Genomic DNA, 13,589 nt, shown 5'->3' on the forward strand with positions numbered 1-13,589 from the left:
GGTTACTTTTTTTCATATAATGAAACATTATCAATTAATCGATTTAACCTCATGTCAAAAGATGATTCATTAAAGTCTGTAATCAGTCTATCTTGAACTCATTTGATAGATTCCTGTAAAGCTTTTTCTTCAGGAGCAAAAAAGTCATTCAAAAGCTTCATATAATCAATGCTGACCTGAATGTTAAGCTGTTGCCATCGTCTTAATAAGTCTGGGTATAAGTTTCCTGTAGTCGGCATTTTTAGGACCCTTAAGCCCCGAGGTATGATTCTCCTACTAATACATACCTCGAAGTGAAAGCGTTGCATTTGTAAGCGCTTTAGCTTTAAAAGTTCAAATTCCAATGAATTTAATACAGAGTCAAGTCTGCCAGCTTCTTCGCTTGAAATTGAGGTAGCGTTGTCAACTGTGTTGAACTCACATTCAGCCAAAGGGTTAATTTCGACGTTAAGACATTGGTAAAGTCTATCAAAAGACTTTCTCTGCATGGAACTGTTCCCTGGATTATATGGTAATTCAACATTTTCTTCAAAACCATTAGCCATAAACACAAATGAGGTAATAATTAGTTTTACTTTTTAGGAAGTTTTGTGATTGTTTTTAATGAATTAATGTTATAATTACTATTATGCAATATATTGGATTTTTTAGCTTAAGTGATGTTATGTGTTATGTAGTATATATATATTTTATATTAACACTTTTCTATATTAACGCACTTTCAAGTATGCTTTTAATATATGATTAGAAATGTTTAAGTAGATGTTTAGCTGAATTATTTGTCCTGAAATTTGGGTATCTTTGTACGGGGCAATTTAGTTGAATTGTTTGTCCTGAAGCATAGGCATTTTTGTGTAAAGCAACCTAGTTATGAGATTGGTGTATCCATTGTTAATCTGACTCAATTTTAATTAGAATATTGGTTAATTGCTTAATTAACTTAAGACCACAGTATAAATGTCTTTGTATCAGTTGATTCAGTATAGGTTTGAAAAAGCTACTAGCGAAAGTGCTCACCTCCTGTTCTGTGGAATAAATTCTTCGATTTATTACTTTTTGGTTTGTGGACTTTCTTCCTGAGCTGAGTATACCTGGCGTTTTTTAAACTGAACTTTTGGAACATATATTTTTGTGCCTCATGATGTGATTTTTATGCTATTCTTCTCAGCGTTTCATAGCAAGGTCTGAAATAGACGCGAAGAGTTTTGCCTTTTATTGAATGGTCTGAATAGACGCGAACTGAGTATTACCTTTTTGCCTGCATGGTGTGTTGGCGAGCAGTTGTTTTTACTATTACTACATTAAGTACAAAGACTGCTCAGATCTGTAAAGACTGTACCGGCCAATCTATGACTGTAAAGTTGTGGTTAAAAGAATTTACAATGACTGGAGAGAATATTTTTAGGAATCTTGGATACTTAGCACTGTACATTTTGGAACTTGTAACTGATAACTTGCTTAGGAGACTGAACATTTCCTTAGAGAAATTTCCAGAAATGGAATTTGGATGTAAGAAGATTATTATGAAGTCCAAAAGAGGTAGTGGAACAGCACCCAAGGGTCACAACAGACTTTAGCAGTGCCAAACTCTACTGAACACTTCAAACATATCAATATTACTAGATTTAAGCATACGTTCTCTGTTGCAGCCAGCTACTTTACTGACTTTCTTCCAGAGCTGCCCAGGACTGGAAACTTAAGGCATCTTTCTTGTTTGCTGAGCCTTATGTCTCTTAAAGATCATGTCTAAAGTGAGAAATTACCTTTGTTTTTTGTATAAAAAAATAAGTGTTCTCATGCATCATTATGCATGCAAACATTTTTTTTATATAAAAAAAAAAAGTATTTTCGCACCCCTGCATTAAAAAAACTGTTTTTATACATTGCTTCCGAATGGAAAAACCAAATGTGGTAAGCTGTGTTTACGGTATTAATATTCATAGGAGGCCAGGAAGGGGTTACATCATTCCATGTTACAGCTCAAATAATGCTGAATTAACGTAGGTAAGTAATTGTAAATTAGTTATGTAATTACCAAATTATTAATTTAACAGTATGGCAATTACTTCATTTATTTACAATTACTTACCTATGCTAATCCAGCAGTATTAGAGCTGAACCCACAATTACATAACCACTCTCTGCCTCCTATGAATATTAATGCATGCATCCACCTCTCATGGCATCTATAGAGTTCACAAGCAAGTGCTGTAGACTAGCTTACTACATTTATTCTTTCATGTTAAAAGCAATATTTAAAACTTAATGTTTTTTTAAAGACTTCAAAACGCACTTTTCACACAAAAAACTGCAAGCATAGAGATGCATGTACTTTTTTGTTTGAAAGGAAAAGCACGTTATGCCTTTAAACATGATCTTTAAAGCATTTTTTAACTGAGGTTTAGTACAATAAGTGAGTTCTAAAGCTGCATGTCTCTCATCATCTTCCTCCATCATTTATTTTTCCAAACAAAATCTATTTGATGAGACATCCTAACTCACAGGTGACCAAGGGAAGGCATCACTCTGATACACTGAGTACAAGCACGGCAGTGCCTGTTTAGTGTATAAAGTCAGTTTGCTGACCTTGCTATAAAGTGAACACATTGCACAATACTTTAGAAGAGAAATCCAGTCAAACAGCTGCATGACTGAAATGTCAGCAACCATAGGCTGGCACTCAGCAATGCAGTTACTGCAACTTCCGAGTCTAACAGTGAAAAGTGAAGTTTGCTGCAAGAATTTTAAAGTGCTCTGTGGGGGTGTTTCAATCCTTTGCAACCTTGATTTGGTGGCTGTGCCCGTCATAACCTACCATCTATATAAACTAATTCCAAGTTCACTATACTTGAGGGGAATTTTCAGAGCTATCACAATAAAGATCTAAGTATACATGCAGTAACACTCTCACTTTACTCACCAAAACATAGTCAACTGAGGTAATACTTAATTAAATGAACAGTTTACATCACCTCATTCTGCTAATGGATGGAACAACAAGTGACTTTCTCAAATTCATTTAAATGTGTGCAGCAGTCAGACCTAAAACAGCAAATTACTTCTGAGCACTTAAATAGGCATCCTCAAAGCTGTACAAATTGTATACAGACTTGTGCCTTTGACTCGCACCCACCTTCATATCCTCAAGCCAGTCCATAATATAAAGCATTTCCTGAAGATTTTTCTGTAGCTCAAGGTTCATCATTAGCCTCTCTCGACGTGCGCCTAGCAGCTCACGAAGATAATCCCATAGCCGTAGCACATTGTCTTTCCTGGCCAGAATTCGCTTGACATCATGGTAGCGCTCTGCATCTAACTCTTTTGCCACAGCAACCACAACCTGAACACGCTCATCATAAGCATTAATGTCCGTTTCGATAGCTTCATGTTTCCTTGTTGCTGCCTCTACTGCAGGGAGGTCCAGGCCAAAGTTATCCTGTGAACGAAAATGGACAATATCAACAAAAAGCGGCTTACAAACAAAAAGTAATGTTATCTGACAACAATGCAGTTCCCTTGCACAGATGTGTCTATATGTTTACTCACTCGCTAAAACATTTAGATGCCTAAATATTAGACATGTTTTATAAAACAGAACAAAACAGCAGCACACTAAATTGCAGTTGATCTGAGTTAAAAACTGCAAGAGATCTTAGAAGTAAATCTAAAGGCAGTCCTAGTGCCTTAAATGGAGTTCAAGAAGACTCTTCTATGCAGATAAAACTTCAGAGACCTACTAAAGGAGTACCTGAACCACTTGCAAGGATTATGAAATGTAGTTATCCCCAGATGACTGGGACAAGATAAGTAAAAATATCTTGGCAAATATCTTCTATCTGGTCTGTGGAACCATTAACAGCCCCTGATCTGATCACTGAAGGTGTCTAGTTAGGGTATGGGTTCTCAGCAGCTTTTTAAGGTAAGCAGGACACAGGCCATGTTAATGGCATTAACAGATGAGAGTCAAGATTATAAACACACACACCTTGCTGCAGTTGGAAGTCACTTCACTGTAGACCCTACACGACCAAAGTAATGTGGTTGGATGTAAAAGTACTGTTCCAGAGTCTAGCAGAGCAATTGTGCATTCACAGCTATTAGGCTAATTCACTATCCAAATTTCCATAGCACAGAACATTAGTCCAGAAATGAGAAAATCAGAGTACAACCCACCATGATAAAATCTTAAGACTAAATGATGTGCTTTATTAGGTTACAATCTTCAACTGAACATAAGATGTCTTAAAAACAGCTGAGACATGGTCTTTTAATGTCATCAAGAACCATAACCAAATCTCAAACCCTGAACACAAACTGTAGCACATTTCCCCTACATTTTATTTGGGAAGGAAAGATACTAGATCATATGAAAGACTAATGGTGGTGTGAATCATCATTATTTTAATTTTGGTGAGTTAAGCCTAAAGTGGTTATGCACAAGACAATGCAAGAACAATTCCAAATGGTCCTCTAGGGCACTAAAATCAAACTGTAGAGAAAAGAAGAGATAAAGCTGGATATTATCAATATAACTAGCAATAAAAACCTCTCTTCATTAATGACCACCCCTCAATGGCAGCACATAGGCTGGGAAAAACAGGAGAGTAAAAAAGTCATGTTGTACCAGATATTCCAGGGGGTGAAGTCCAGGGAAATTAACCCCAGATATTACTGCCTGGACATTGTCCAAGAGGAAGAACATAAACCAGTCTTGAATGATGTTCATGAAATCAAAATAATGTTTTAGGCACTGCATAAGGACTAAGCCTGCGAAGTCTAATCCAAATGTATTTGAAGAATTGATTATTATAAAAGAAATAAATTAAATGGAAGATGGATCTTTAGAAAAGAAAAGAGAGCAAGCTACAGGGAAATAAATGGAAAATATGAGAACAATACATGCAGAATAATGTTCAGGAGAAGGATGAGGAGTGAGGTTTAGGGGAAGGCATGAACTCAGCAATTTATGTAATGTTGGACCGAGGATAGTTATAAACAAATAAAATCTATGTGATGTATAATGTATGTAAATGGAAAAATAAAGAAAGAAAGATTAAGACTGACATGGTCCTTTGGCACAGAGGGATAAAGCCCTGACTTCACCACTGAAGACCCATGTTCAACTAGCAGTGTTGAGTGACTGGACAGAAAAGAATGGGAGTGAGTGGCTGGCCTGACAATCGTCCTGGGGAAGCAGACAGCTTGGATCTCTGCACTAGTGATACCTGCAGGAAAGTAGGAACAGAATGAAGGGTCAGCATGTCCACTCTAAGTGGTGTGCTGCTTGTTTGTGGGGGGGGGGGGGTTGCTCATGCACAGAAGCATGCATCCACCTCTCATGGCATCTATAGAGTTCACAAGCAAGTGCTGTAGACTAGCCAACTCTCCTAACACCTGACTCTTGCCTCCACTGCAAAACAAATGGGCTAGAGAACTCACACCTTGATGGTGAAACAAATGGGTCAGCTTTGAGCAGAAGTTTGAATTGGGCAAATCCTGCATTAAAAAAGGACTAATAGAGAATGTAGCCTTTGATCCCTCATCATTGGGAGGTCATTATCCCATCAAATGAGGGTAATGTCAGTGCTGAGGCTATGTCTAAAACTGGATTGACAAGGTTTTAAGAAGCTTTGAGATGTAAAAAGGAATACATCTATAAATGTATCACTTTTTCAATAACTAACCTAAAAAATGCAAGATTAAAAAGAGAGCAGTAATTCATCAGAGATCCAGGGTCATGCATCAGCTTCTTTAGGGCATGGTGATCAGACACTCCTTTATAGGATAAAAACACCATAATGCCCTTGTAGACTGGAAAATACTTAGCCAGTGACTCAAAGCAAGACATAATCAGCCTTGTTGACGACTGAGCCAGAGTGGAGAGAATGTATAAATTAATCTAATTCCATTACTTCTTCATAATCCACATAGGTAAATTCAACCCAGCAAAAATGTGTTAAACCCATGAATGAAGCATTGACATGCTCAATGGGCACATTTACATGGAACTAAACACCTCAAAAGGAAGCTCCCTGCATGTAATAAACTCCAAGTAATCAAAAACAAATGCACAGTTCAAGTGTGGTCAGGAAAATAATAACCAGTGTTATAGACAGAAACATAAAGCTTTACTGACGGAATGTTTAGCACTCTGGTCCAAACAAAAATACCAAAGAAACAAACAAACGTAGGCAGAAAGCAATTTAATATATCACAGCAAAGCTTTCGGGTGAAACCCTTCTTCAATACTAACAATCATTAAAACAAAAGCAGCTTGCTTTAAATAGGAGCAAAAAACAGTCACATGATAGCAGCCAAAATCACATGACCGGCAAACAATATAATATAACATATATACAAAATGCAAAAATATTTAAAATATTTAAAATAGCTTAACAGGCTGAATTTTACTTAAAACAATCTTTAGGCTAACAGTAGAATTTAATCCAGGTGAAGAATCCGCTGCTAGTCTTAAAATCCATTCATATTCCTTAATATCTAAAACATTATTAATATCACCACCCCTACTATGAGGTTTAACTAAATCTAGGCATCTAAATTTAAAGCAATGCGTATTCCCATGTGTTTTAATATGCTTGAAAAGAGCATTATTCTCAACCTCCCTTCTAACCTCTGACTTATGCTCAATTATTCTGTCTTTAAGATTTGGCTACTTGTAATGCCTGTTCAGCATTCTATGTGGGCAAGACCACACGTAAACTTAAAGACAGAATAATTGAGCATAAATCAGAGGTTAGAAGGGAGGTTGAGAATAATGCTCTTTTCAAGCATATTAAAACACATGGGAATACGCATTGCTTTAAATTTAGATGCCTAGATTTAGTTAAACCTCATAGTAGGGGTGGTGATATTAATAATGTTTTAGATATTAAGGAATATGAATGGATTTTAAGACTAGCAGCGGATTCCTCACCTGGATTAAATTCTACTGTTAGCCTAAAGCCTGTTTTAAGTAAAATTCAGCGTGTTAAGCTATTTTAAATATTTTAAATATTTAAAATATTTTTGCATTTTGTATATATGTTATATTATATTGTGTTTGTCGGTCATGTGATTTTGGCTGCTATCATGTGACTGTTTTTTGCTCCTATTTAAAGCAAGCTGCTTTTGTTTTGATTGTTAGTATTGAAGAAGGGTTTCACCCGAAAGCTTTGCTGTGATATATTAAATTGTTTTCTGCCTACGTTTGTTTGTTTCTTTGGTATTCCTGCATTCCAGTCTTGTTTTGTTGGACCAAACAAATATACAACAGACTTCATCAAAACAAAGTTATCTTGAGTAGGAGAAACCTTATGCCTCACTGTATTTATTCCAACCTTTGCAACAATCAGAACGCAAAAGCTGAAACCCCTGGAGCTTTATGGGTAACAAGCCTGGATCATAAACAAACAGGGGTACAAGTACCCAAGCCACTAGCTATGGCCATTTTATTATATGCTGTATCAACGGGGTCTACATCTTCTGCACTAACGCCTTGTAACAGCTGTCTGTAACATTGGCAACACTGTTCAATAATTACAGAAACATGTAGTTAGGGAGAGAAGTTAAGTTTTAGTTTTTTTTTAATAATTTCAACAGCAGGCAGTTAGAACTCTGAGGCATGGAGACTTACATGCTCCTTTTCAGCATGCAGTACTATCAGCCTTCAAGAGATCACATCCCATTACTATATATCATATTCCTCCCCGTACGCATTATTTTACATAGTGGTGGTAAATTGTAGTTACAGTGTGATTAGGCAAGGCAAATACCTTTACATTCACAACACTAGCCTTCATTTAGGAATATTTAAATAAAGTCAGCCCCAATAACAAACATTTCAGGAGGAGGATGGGGTCATCTGCTCTATCTGGAGACCTGAACAACACTTGGGTATTGTAACATCTGTGAAGGGGTTTCTTCCCCATCACTTTGGGGGGTTCGGACCTAGTCTCAATTGCTATTGCAACATCTGTGAAGGGGTTTCTTCCCTATCTCTTGGGGGGGGGGGTTGGACCTAGTTTCAATTGGTATTATAACATCTGTGAAGGAGTTTCTTTCCTATCTCTTTGGGGGGGGGGGGTTCACATTAAATCTCCATTGGTAATGTAACATCTGTGAAGGGGTTTCTTCCCCATCTCTTTGAGGGGTTCAGATCTAGTCTCCATTGGTACTGTAACATCTGTGAAGGGGTTTCTTCCCCATCTCTTTGAGGGGTTCAGACCTAGTCTCCATTGGTACTGTAACATCTGTGAAGGGGTTTCTTCCCTATCTCTTTGAGGGGTTCAGACCTAGTCTCCATTGGTACTGTAAAATCTGTGAAGGGGTTTCTTCCCTATCTCTTTGGGGGGGGGGGGTTGGAGCTAGTCTCAGTTGGTATTGTAACATCTGTGAAGGAGTTTCTTCCCTATCTCTTTGGGGGCTTTGAACCTAGTGTCGTCTCAATTCCTATTATAACATCTGTGAAGCGGTTTCTTCCCTATCTCTTTGGGGGGCTTGGACCTAGTCTCAATTGGTATTATAACATTTGTGAAGCGGTTTCTTCCCTATCTCTTTGGGGGACTTGGACCTAGTCTCAATTGGTATTATAAAATTTGTGAAGGGGTTTCTTCCCTATCTCTTTGGGGGGTTCGGACTTGGTCTCAAATTATATTATAACATCTGTGAAGGGGTTTCTTCCCTACTTCTTTGGAGGTTTGGACCTAGTCTCAATGTCTTATTCTGCACCAGGGATATGACTTGCAGTGCTTGATGAGGCACCATAATCTCCACTGTTCATTTTGTGTTGTCAGATACATTAAAAGTTATGGGAGACATATTATGTCCTCAAACATGTATGCCCAAACACAAACTCTTGAGATAAGCTAGTTCATTCCCCAACCAGGGGTGACAAAATCCTGTACTTGGTCCTTACAATATGGGCTCTCTCTCCACCAACTGTAACCTCCTTCCTGGTCAAATCAGACAAGCCAGTCATTCACCTTAAGTCTGGAGCCTGAAGTATCCTTCAGTACCTGGGTACTCAAAAACTCCACACCTTGATCAAATCAACCAAAGTCATACCTGAGATAAAAACAGCCACCCAGGCAAAAGATGATCACAAAGCCTTTTTTAACCATGTTAGAAATCTCTGAAACAATGCCCAGCACCGCAGAGAGCTAATATTAAATGATATCACATACTCGGACACAGAGGACATAGCAAATCTACTTACATAAACAGTCATCTCTTACGTCACCCACCTCTCTCACCTCCAATATTTTCAGAACAAATACTTGCATCTACACTTCCTCAAGTCTCCCAAAAATAGGTTCTTGAGACACTAAGATCAAGAACACTATGTCTATGGGCTCAGATCACATACCAGATTGCCTGCTGGTTAGCCAGAAACATGATTATCAGACCTCCCCCCTTATAAAGGCTATTTAGTATTAGCATCAAAACTGGCTTTGTGCTGGATGAATGGAAGACTGCAACAGTTATTCCCTTGCACAAAGCTGGGGCCTTAATATACCCACATAATCATAGACCCATAAGTCTGTTCAGTCTCAACTAATGACATGGAAAGGATCGTTTTCAAACTAGTATCAGAGATACAGGTAACCTACAGACTCTCAATCCAGTTTTGATTCATCTAGGGCAGGTCCTGTTTAATGAATCTGGTCAACTTCTTTGAAAAGGTCATTGAGGCAATGGATGAAGGCTAATCAATACACACTGAAAATATGGATCTTGCAAAGGCAACCAACACCGTCCCACACTCTGGCTCTGTTGATAAACTGTCCCAGCTAAATGTTAACCTCTATGTAATTCACTGGATAACAAACTGGCTCAGAAATAGAACCCTGGATGTAAGGATGGTCAGCTGTACCTCCTCCAGAAGACCTGTCAGTAGAGGACTGCCCCAGGGTTCTTTGACATTTACTTCTCAGAGGTCAAAGCTAATTTTAAGGGTTTGTGGCTAACAAAGTCTGCAGAATAATACAAGTTTCATACCATGATGAACTCTCCAGGGGACATCAGGATCCTACAAGAGGGTCTGCCACAAATAAACAGTTGGTGTCAAAACCATGGACTAAAACTAAACGCCAAGAAATGTATAGTCGTATCCTTTCCCAAGCATGATTTCCTTTGCAGCTATCACAGTGACAACACCAACTAAACGCCAAGAAAAGTATAGTCGTATCCTTGCCCAAGCATGATTTCCTTTGCAGCTATCACAGTGACAACACCAACTAAAATTGATCCTGTTGTTAGAAATCTGGGAACCTATGTTAATGTTACATATCCTTTGACCACCACATATCCACTGCTGTAAGGAAGTCCTTTTTATTCGCAGCTTATACTTAAAGGTATAGTGGCCAGATCCATGGATGTAATTGTTGCACTGACCTTGGCACTCATTAGGCTGATCATTGACTATAATACCTCTTTCACTATGCACCTGTCCAAACACTTGGCACAATCTGGATTGGCCGCAGCCCTTTCTCACCAAGAAAATCAATGGCCTAAGTCATCAAAACTATGCAAACTAACTCAAAGTCCTGTCTCTCTTCTCAGTGTTATGCATGCAGTTGAGAAGTGAGTTCTGCCTTGCATATACAACAACAAAAAAAACTTTTCTGTCAAACGTAGTACAAATTTCTAAGTCCAGTGGTCTCAAAAACACAAATGATGAGGCCTCAGTCTCTTCTGCAAAATTAGCAGGCATTACAGATAAAATGTCAATATGCAATCAACAGAACATGCTGGAGAGACAGATATGTATTACAGAGAATACCACTTCTGTGGAACAGTCTTCCACTCCATGTAAAGTACTTTCCTTATTCTATTCAAACATAATTTGGATGAGTGAATGGATAAGCATAACCCCCCCCCCCCCCCCAATTTAGCACCACTGGCCCTCATGGATAAACAAACATCTAATTACCCCAACATATATTTGTTTCGACTTATCTTTGTTTATCACTAAGAAAATCAAGGGCCTAAGTCATCAAAACTATGCGGATTGACTCAAAGTATTGTCTCACTTCTCAATATTACACAAGCTATTGAGAGGTGAGTTCTGCCTTACATATACAACCAATTCATATTGCAAATATAAGGACTAATAATTATCATAGGAGTGCAAGGCTAGACTTCTGAAGGTCTTCACAGATCAACAGACTAGTATGTACCTATAAACCTATGCTATGGTTACGAAAGATATTTAAAGTGGGTAGTGGTGAATGAGACAGCAAAGGTCATACGTTTGTGATGACGGCTACAAAAATGGAAACGTTCTCTGAATTAATGAGTACTGAAGACAAACAGTACTGCAGCCTGAAGGGATGGCCAGACATTCCAGTTTTTGTTTCTGTGAAAAGATAAAAAATAGTTTGTTTGAATGTCAAAGAGATAAAGAAGTTTGGAAGATATGAAGTTCGAACTATAAGACACCCCATATTTTGCTGGGAAGATATATCATGAGAATGGAACTGTATGAAGTCAGTGATACTTGACTCTTTGCATGATCAACATTGTTCTGTGATGTACATTCAACAGCTGGTGTGTGAAATAAGAGGGATAACCTGGACAGCAAACTGGCATACGTGTATCAAAGGCTGGTCACAGTGCAGTGCAGGGTACTCCCTAAAAGAGGAGTTGGAGACCAAGTGCAGCAGAGGAAGGAGATGATGATTAAGATTTAACAGACTGCATGAGAAGCAAGACAAGGCTACATTTGGGGTTTATGAAAACATCTCTGGCGAATGAGCAGGTGACCAGGCGTACGTCATCTGTGGAAAAAGAGGTCAAATGGTAAATTCAGGGGGATTTTGGTAAAGCATGGGTCAAAAACAAGAAAGCAAAAGTATTAAGGTAGTTACAGCCACCAGGAAGAAAAGTTACAGCACAGTGGGTCAAACTGAAGGTTTATTCACTGGAGGGTGTTTTGTTATTTACAAATGCTGAAGAAGCAATGGCCAAGCAAGAGTTTCCACAAAAATAATTTCAGGAAATAATAGACAATAAGTACATGGAAAATGTAAAGCTTGATGGCTCTTTCAGCTTAGTGTTGGAGGAATATAATGGACAGCAGGACAAAACGTTTTTGGGTAAGCCACCTGGACAAAAATGGTGTGAGTAACTTTATTCAGACGACTATGTACTTGTTCCTAGGGGTATGTCTGTCTGTAACGAAATGTGGGACTGAGTACTCTAAACAGAAAGTGTATCTTTAACTATGTATTAACCAGGAGGTTTCCAGTAACTTAGAACCGGGCTATTTATTCAAGTCACTACAATTACTTAAAAGAAGAGTTCATTACTCTGAAGGCCCCACATAAAACTGTTAGTTGTAATGATGACAGTTTACTTTCCATTACTCAGAAGCAGTTCATAGGAGCTTAACTTCTGATCTACCTTAAGTTTGGGATTGTGTTGGCATGGTTTGTTTTCGCTTGTGGGGAAGTGTGATTGCTTATGTCGTAGGCGATGGTTTGATGATGATGTTTCTTATTTTAAAAAGGGGGGGGGCTGGAATTGAATAATTTATGTAATGTTGCTTAGGTTATACGATATACAGCAATATACGTGAAGCATAATGTTTGTTAATTTTAACTTGTTAAACCGGTTTGATTACTTTTATATAAATGTAAATGTGCCTATGTCATAACTGATAATTCAATAAAGGTGTTTATAAGTAAGAAGTCATGGATTTAATTAATTTGAAGCCATAATCTTTTACTCTAAACATATAACTTCTGTCTCACCAGATATAAGATAGACATAATTTCACATAATGGGCGTTGAGCTGGCAACTCGGCACCGTGAAAATCTACAGCCAATCATCAGCAGACCGGAGTTTCGCTGTGGTGAACCCTAACCGGGAAAAGCCGAAAGACAACAACAACAACTAATAAGTAAACTAATTAGCAATGCAAGTTATCTGCTGAAAAGTAATGCACAAAAACATTCTAATCCAAATGTCTATGCTTTCTAACTTGAAGTATGAAACAAAAGTCAAGCATGACAGCTCCCAAAGATCAAATTAAAAAAATAAGGCACAGAATCTATTTTATGCTGATTAATTAACAGATCTTGAAATTCTGAAACTGTAAAATGATACAAAATCTAATTTAGCTAATAAAATAACTGAAGAAGACGTTGTAAGGATAATTATAAAACAAAAACAAACTAAATCACCTGGCTCTGAGGGTTAGATTCTTTACACATAACTCACAGGCAATCTTACTACAGTTTATGAAAACTTAATAAAAAAGTTTTTTTCTAGATTTCCACCAAAACCAGTATAGAACTGTATGCATTCATAAAACAAATGCAAATGCTGTCAATAGATGACACACCAAAAAGCAATAATTAAGCACAGCATTGACATCTTTGGTTTTACCTTAGCTAAAAGACTGAGAGTTGTGCTTTACCCTTTTTTGCCCGACTTCCAAAACTGTAATATTAGAAGCTACTATGCTGGTACATGATTAAACATACCATTACAATTTGCCATAGCAGATGATACATCCAAAGCCTTTGAGAGAATTAACATTCATTTTCTACTCAGAATTTTTTGTACTTAGAATTTTACCATCTTC

At 37.7% G+C, this 13,589-nt stretch overlaps 1 protein-coding gene across 2 annotated transcripts in view; it reads right to left on the reverse strand.

Moving 5' to 3' along the window:
- LOC122792927 (spectrin beta chain, non-erythrocytic 1-like) overlaps positions 1-13,589 on the reverse strand; it is a 1,986,067-nt gene that overhangs the window by 484,340 nt on the left and 1,488,138 nt on the right. For both annotated transcript variants that reach the window (XM_044060498.1, XM_044060499.1), the window contains one exon: positions 3,134-3,436. In XM_044060498.1, coding sequence (XP_043916433.1) covers positions 3,134-3,436 — 303 coding nt within the window. The remainder of the gene's footprint in view (positions 1-3,133; positions 3,437-13,589) is intronic.

Source organism: Protopterus annectens, chromosome 2.part0 (genome assembly GCF_019279795.1).
Source record: "Protopterus annectens isolate FY-2018-M chromosome 2.part0, PAN1.0, whole genome shotgun sequence".
Classification (NCBI taxonomy): domain Eukaryota; kingdom Metazoa; phylum Chordata; order Ceratodontiformes; family Protopteridae; genus Protopterus; species Protopterus annectens.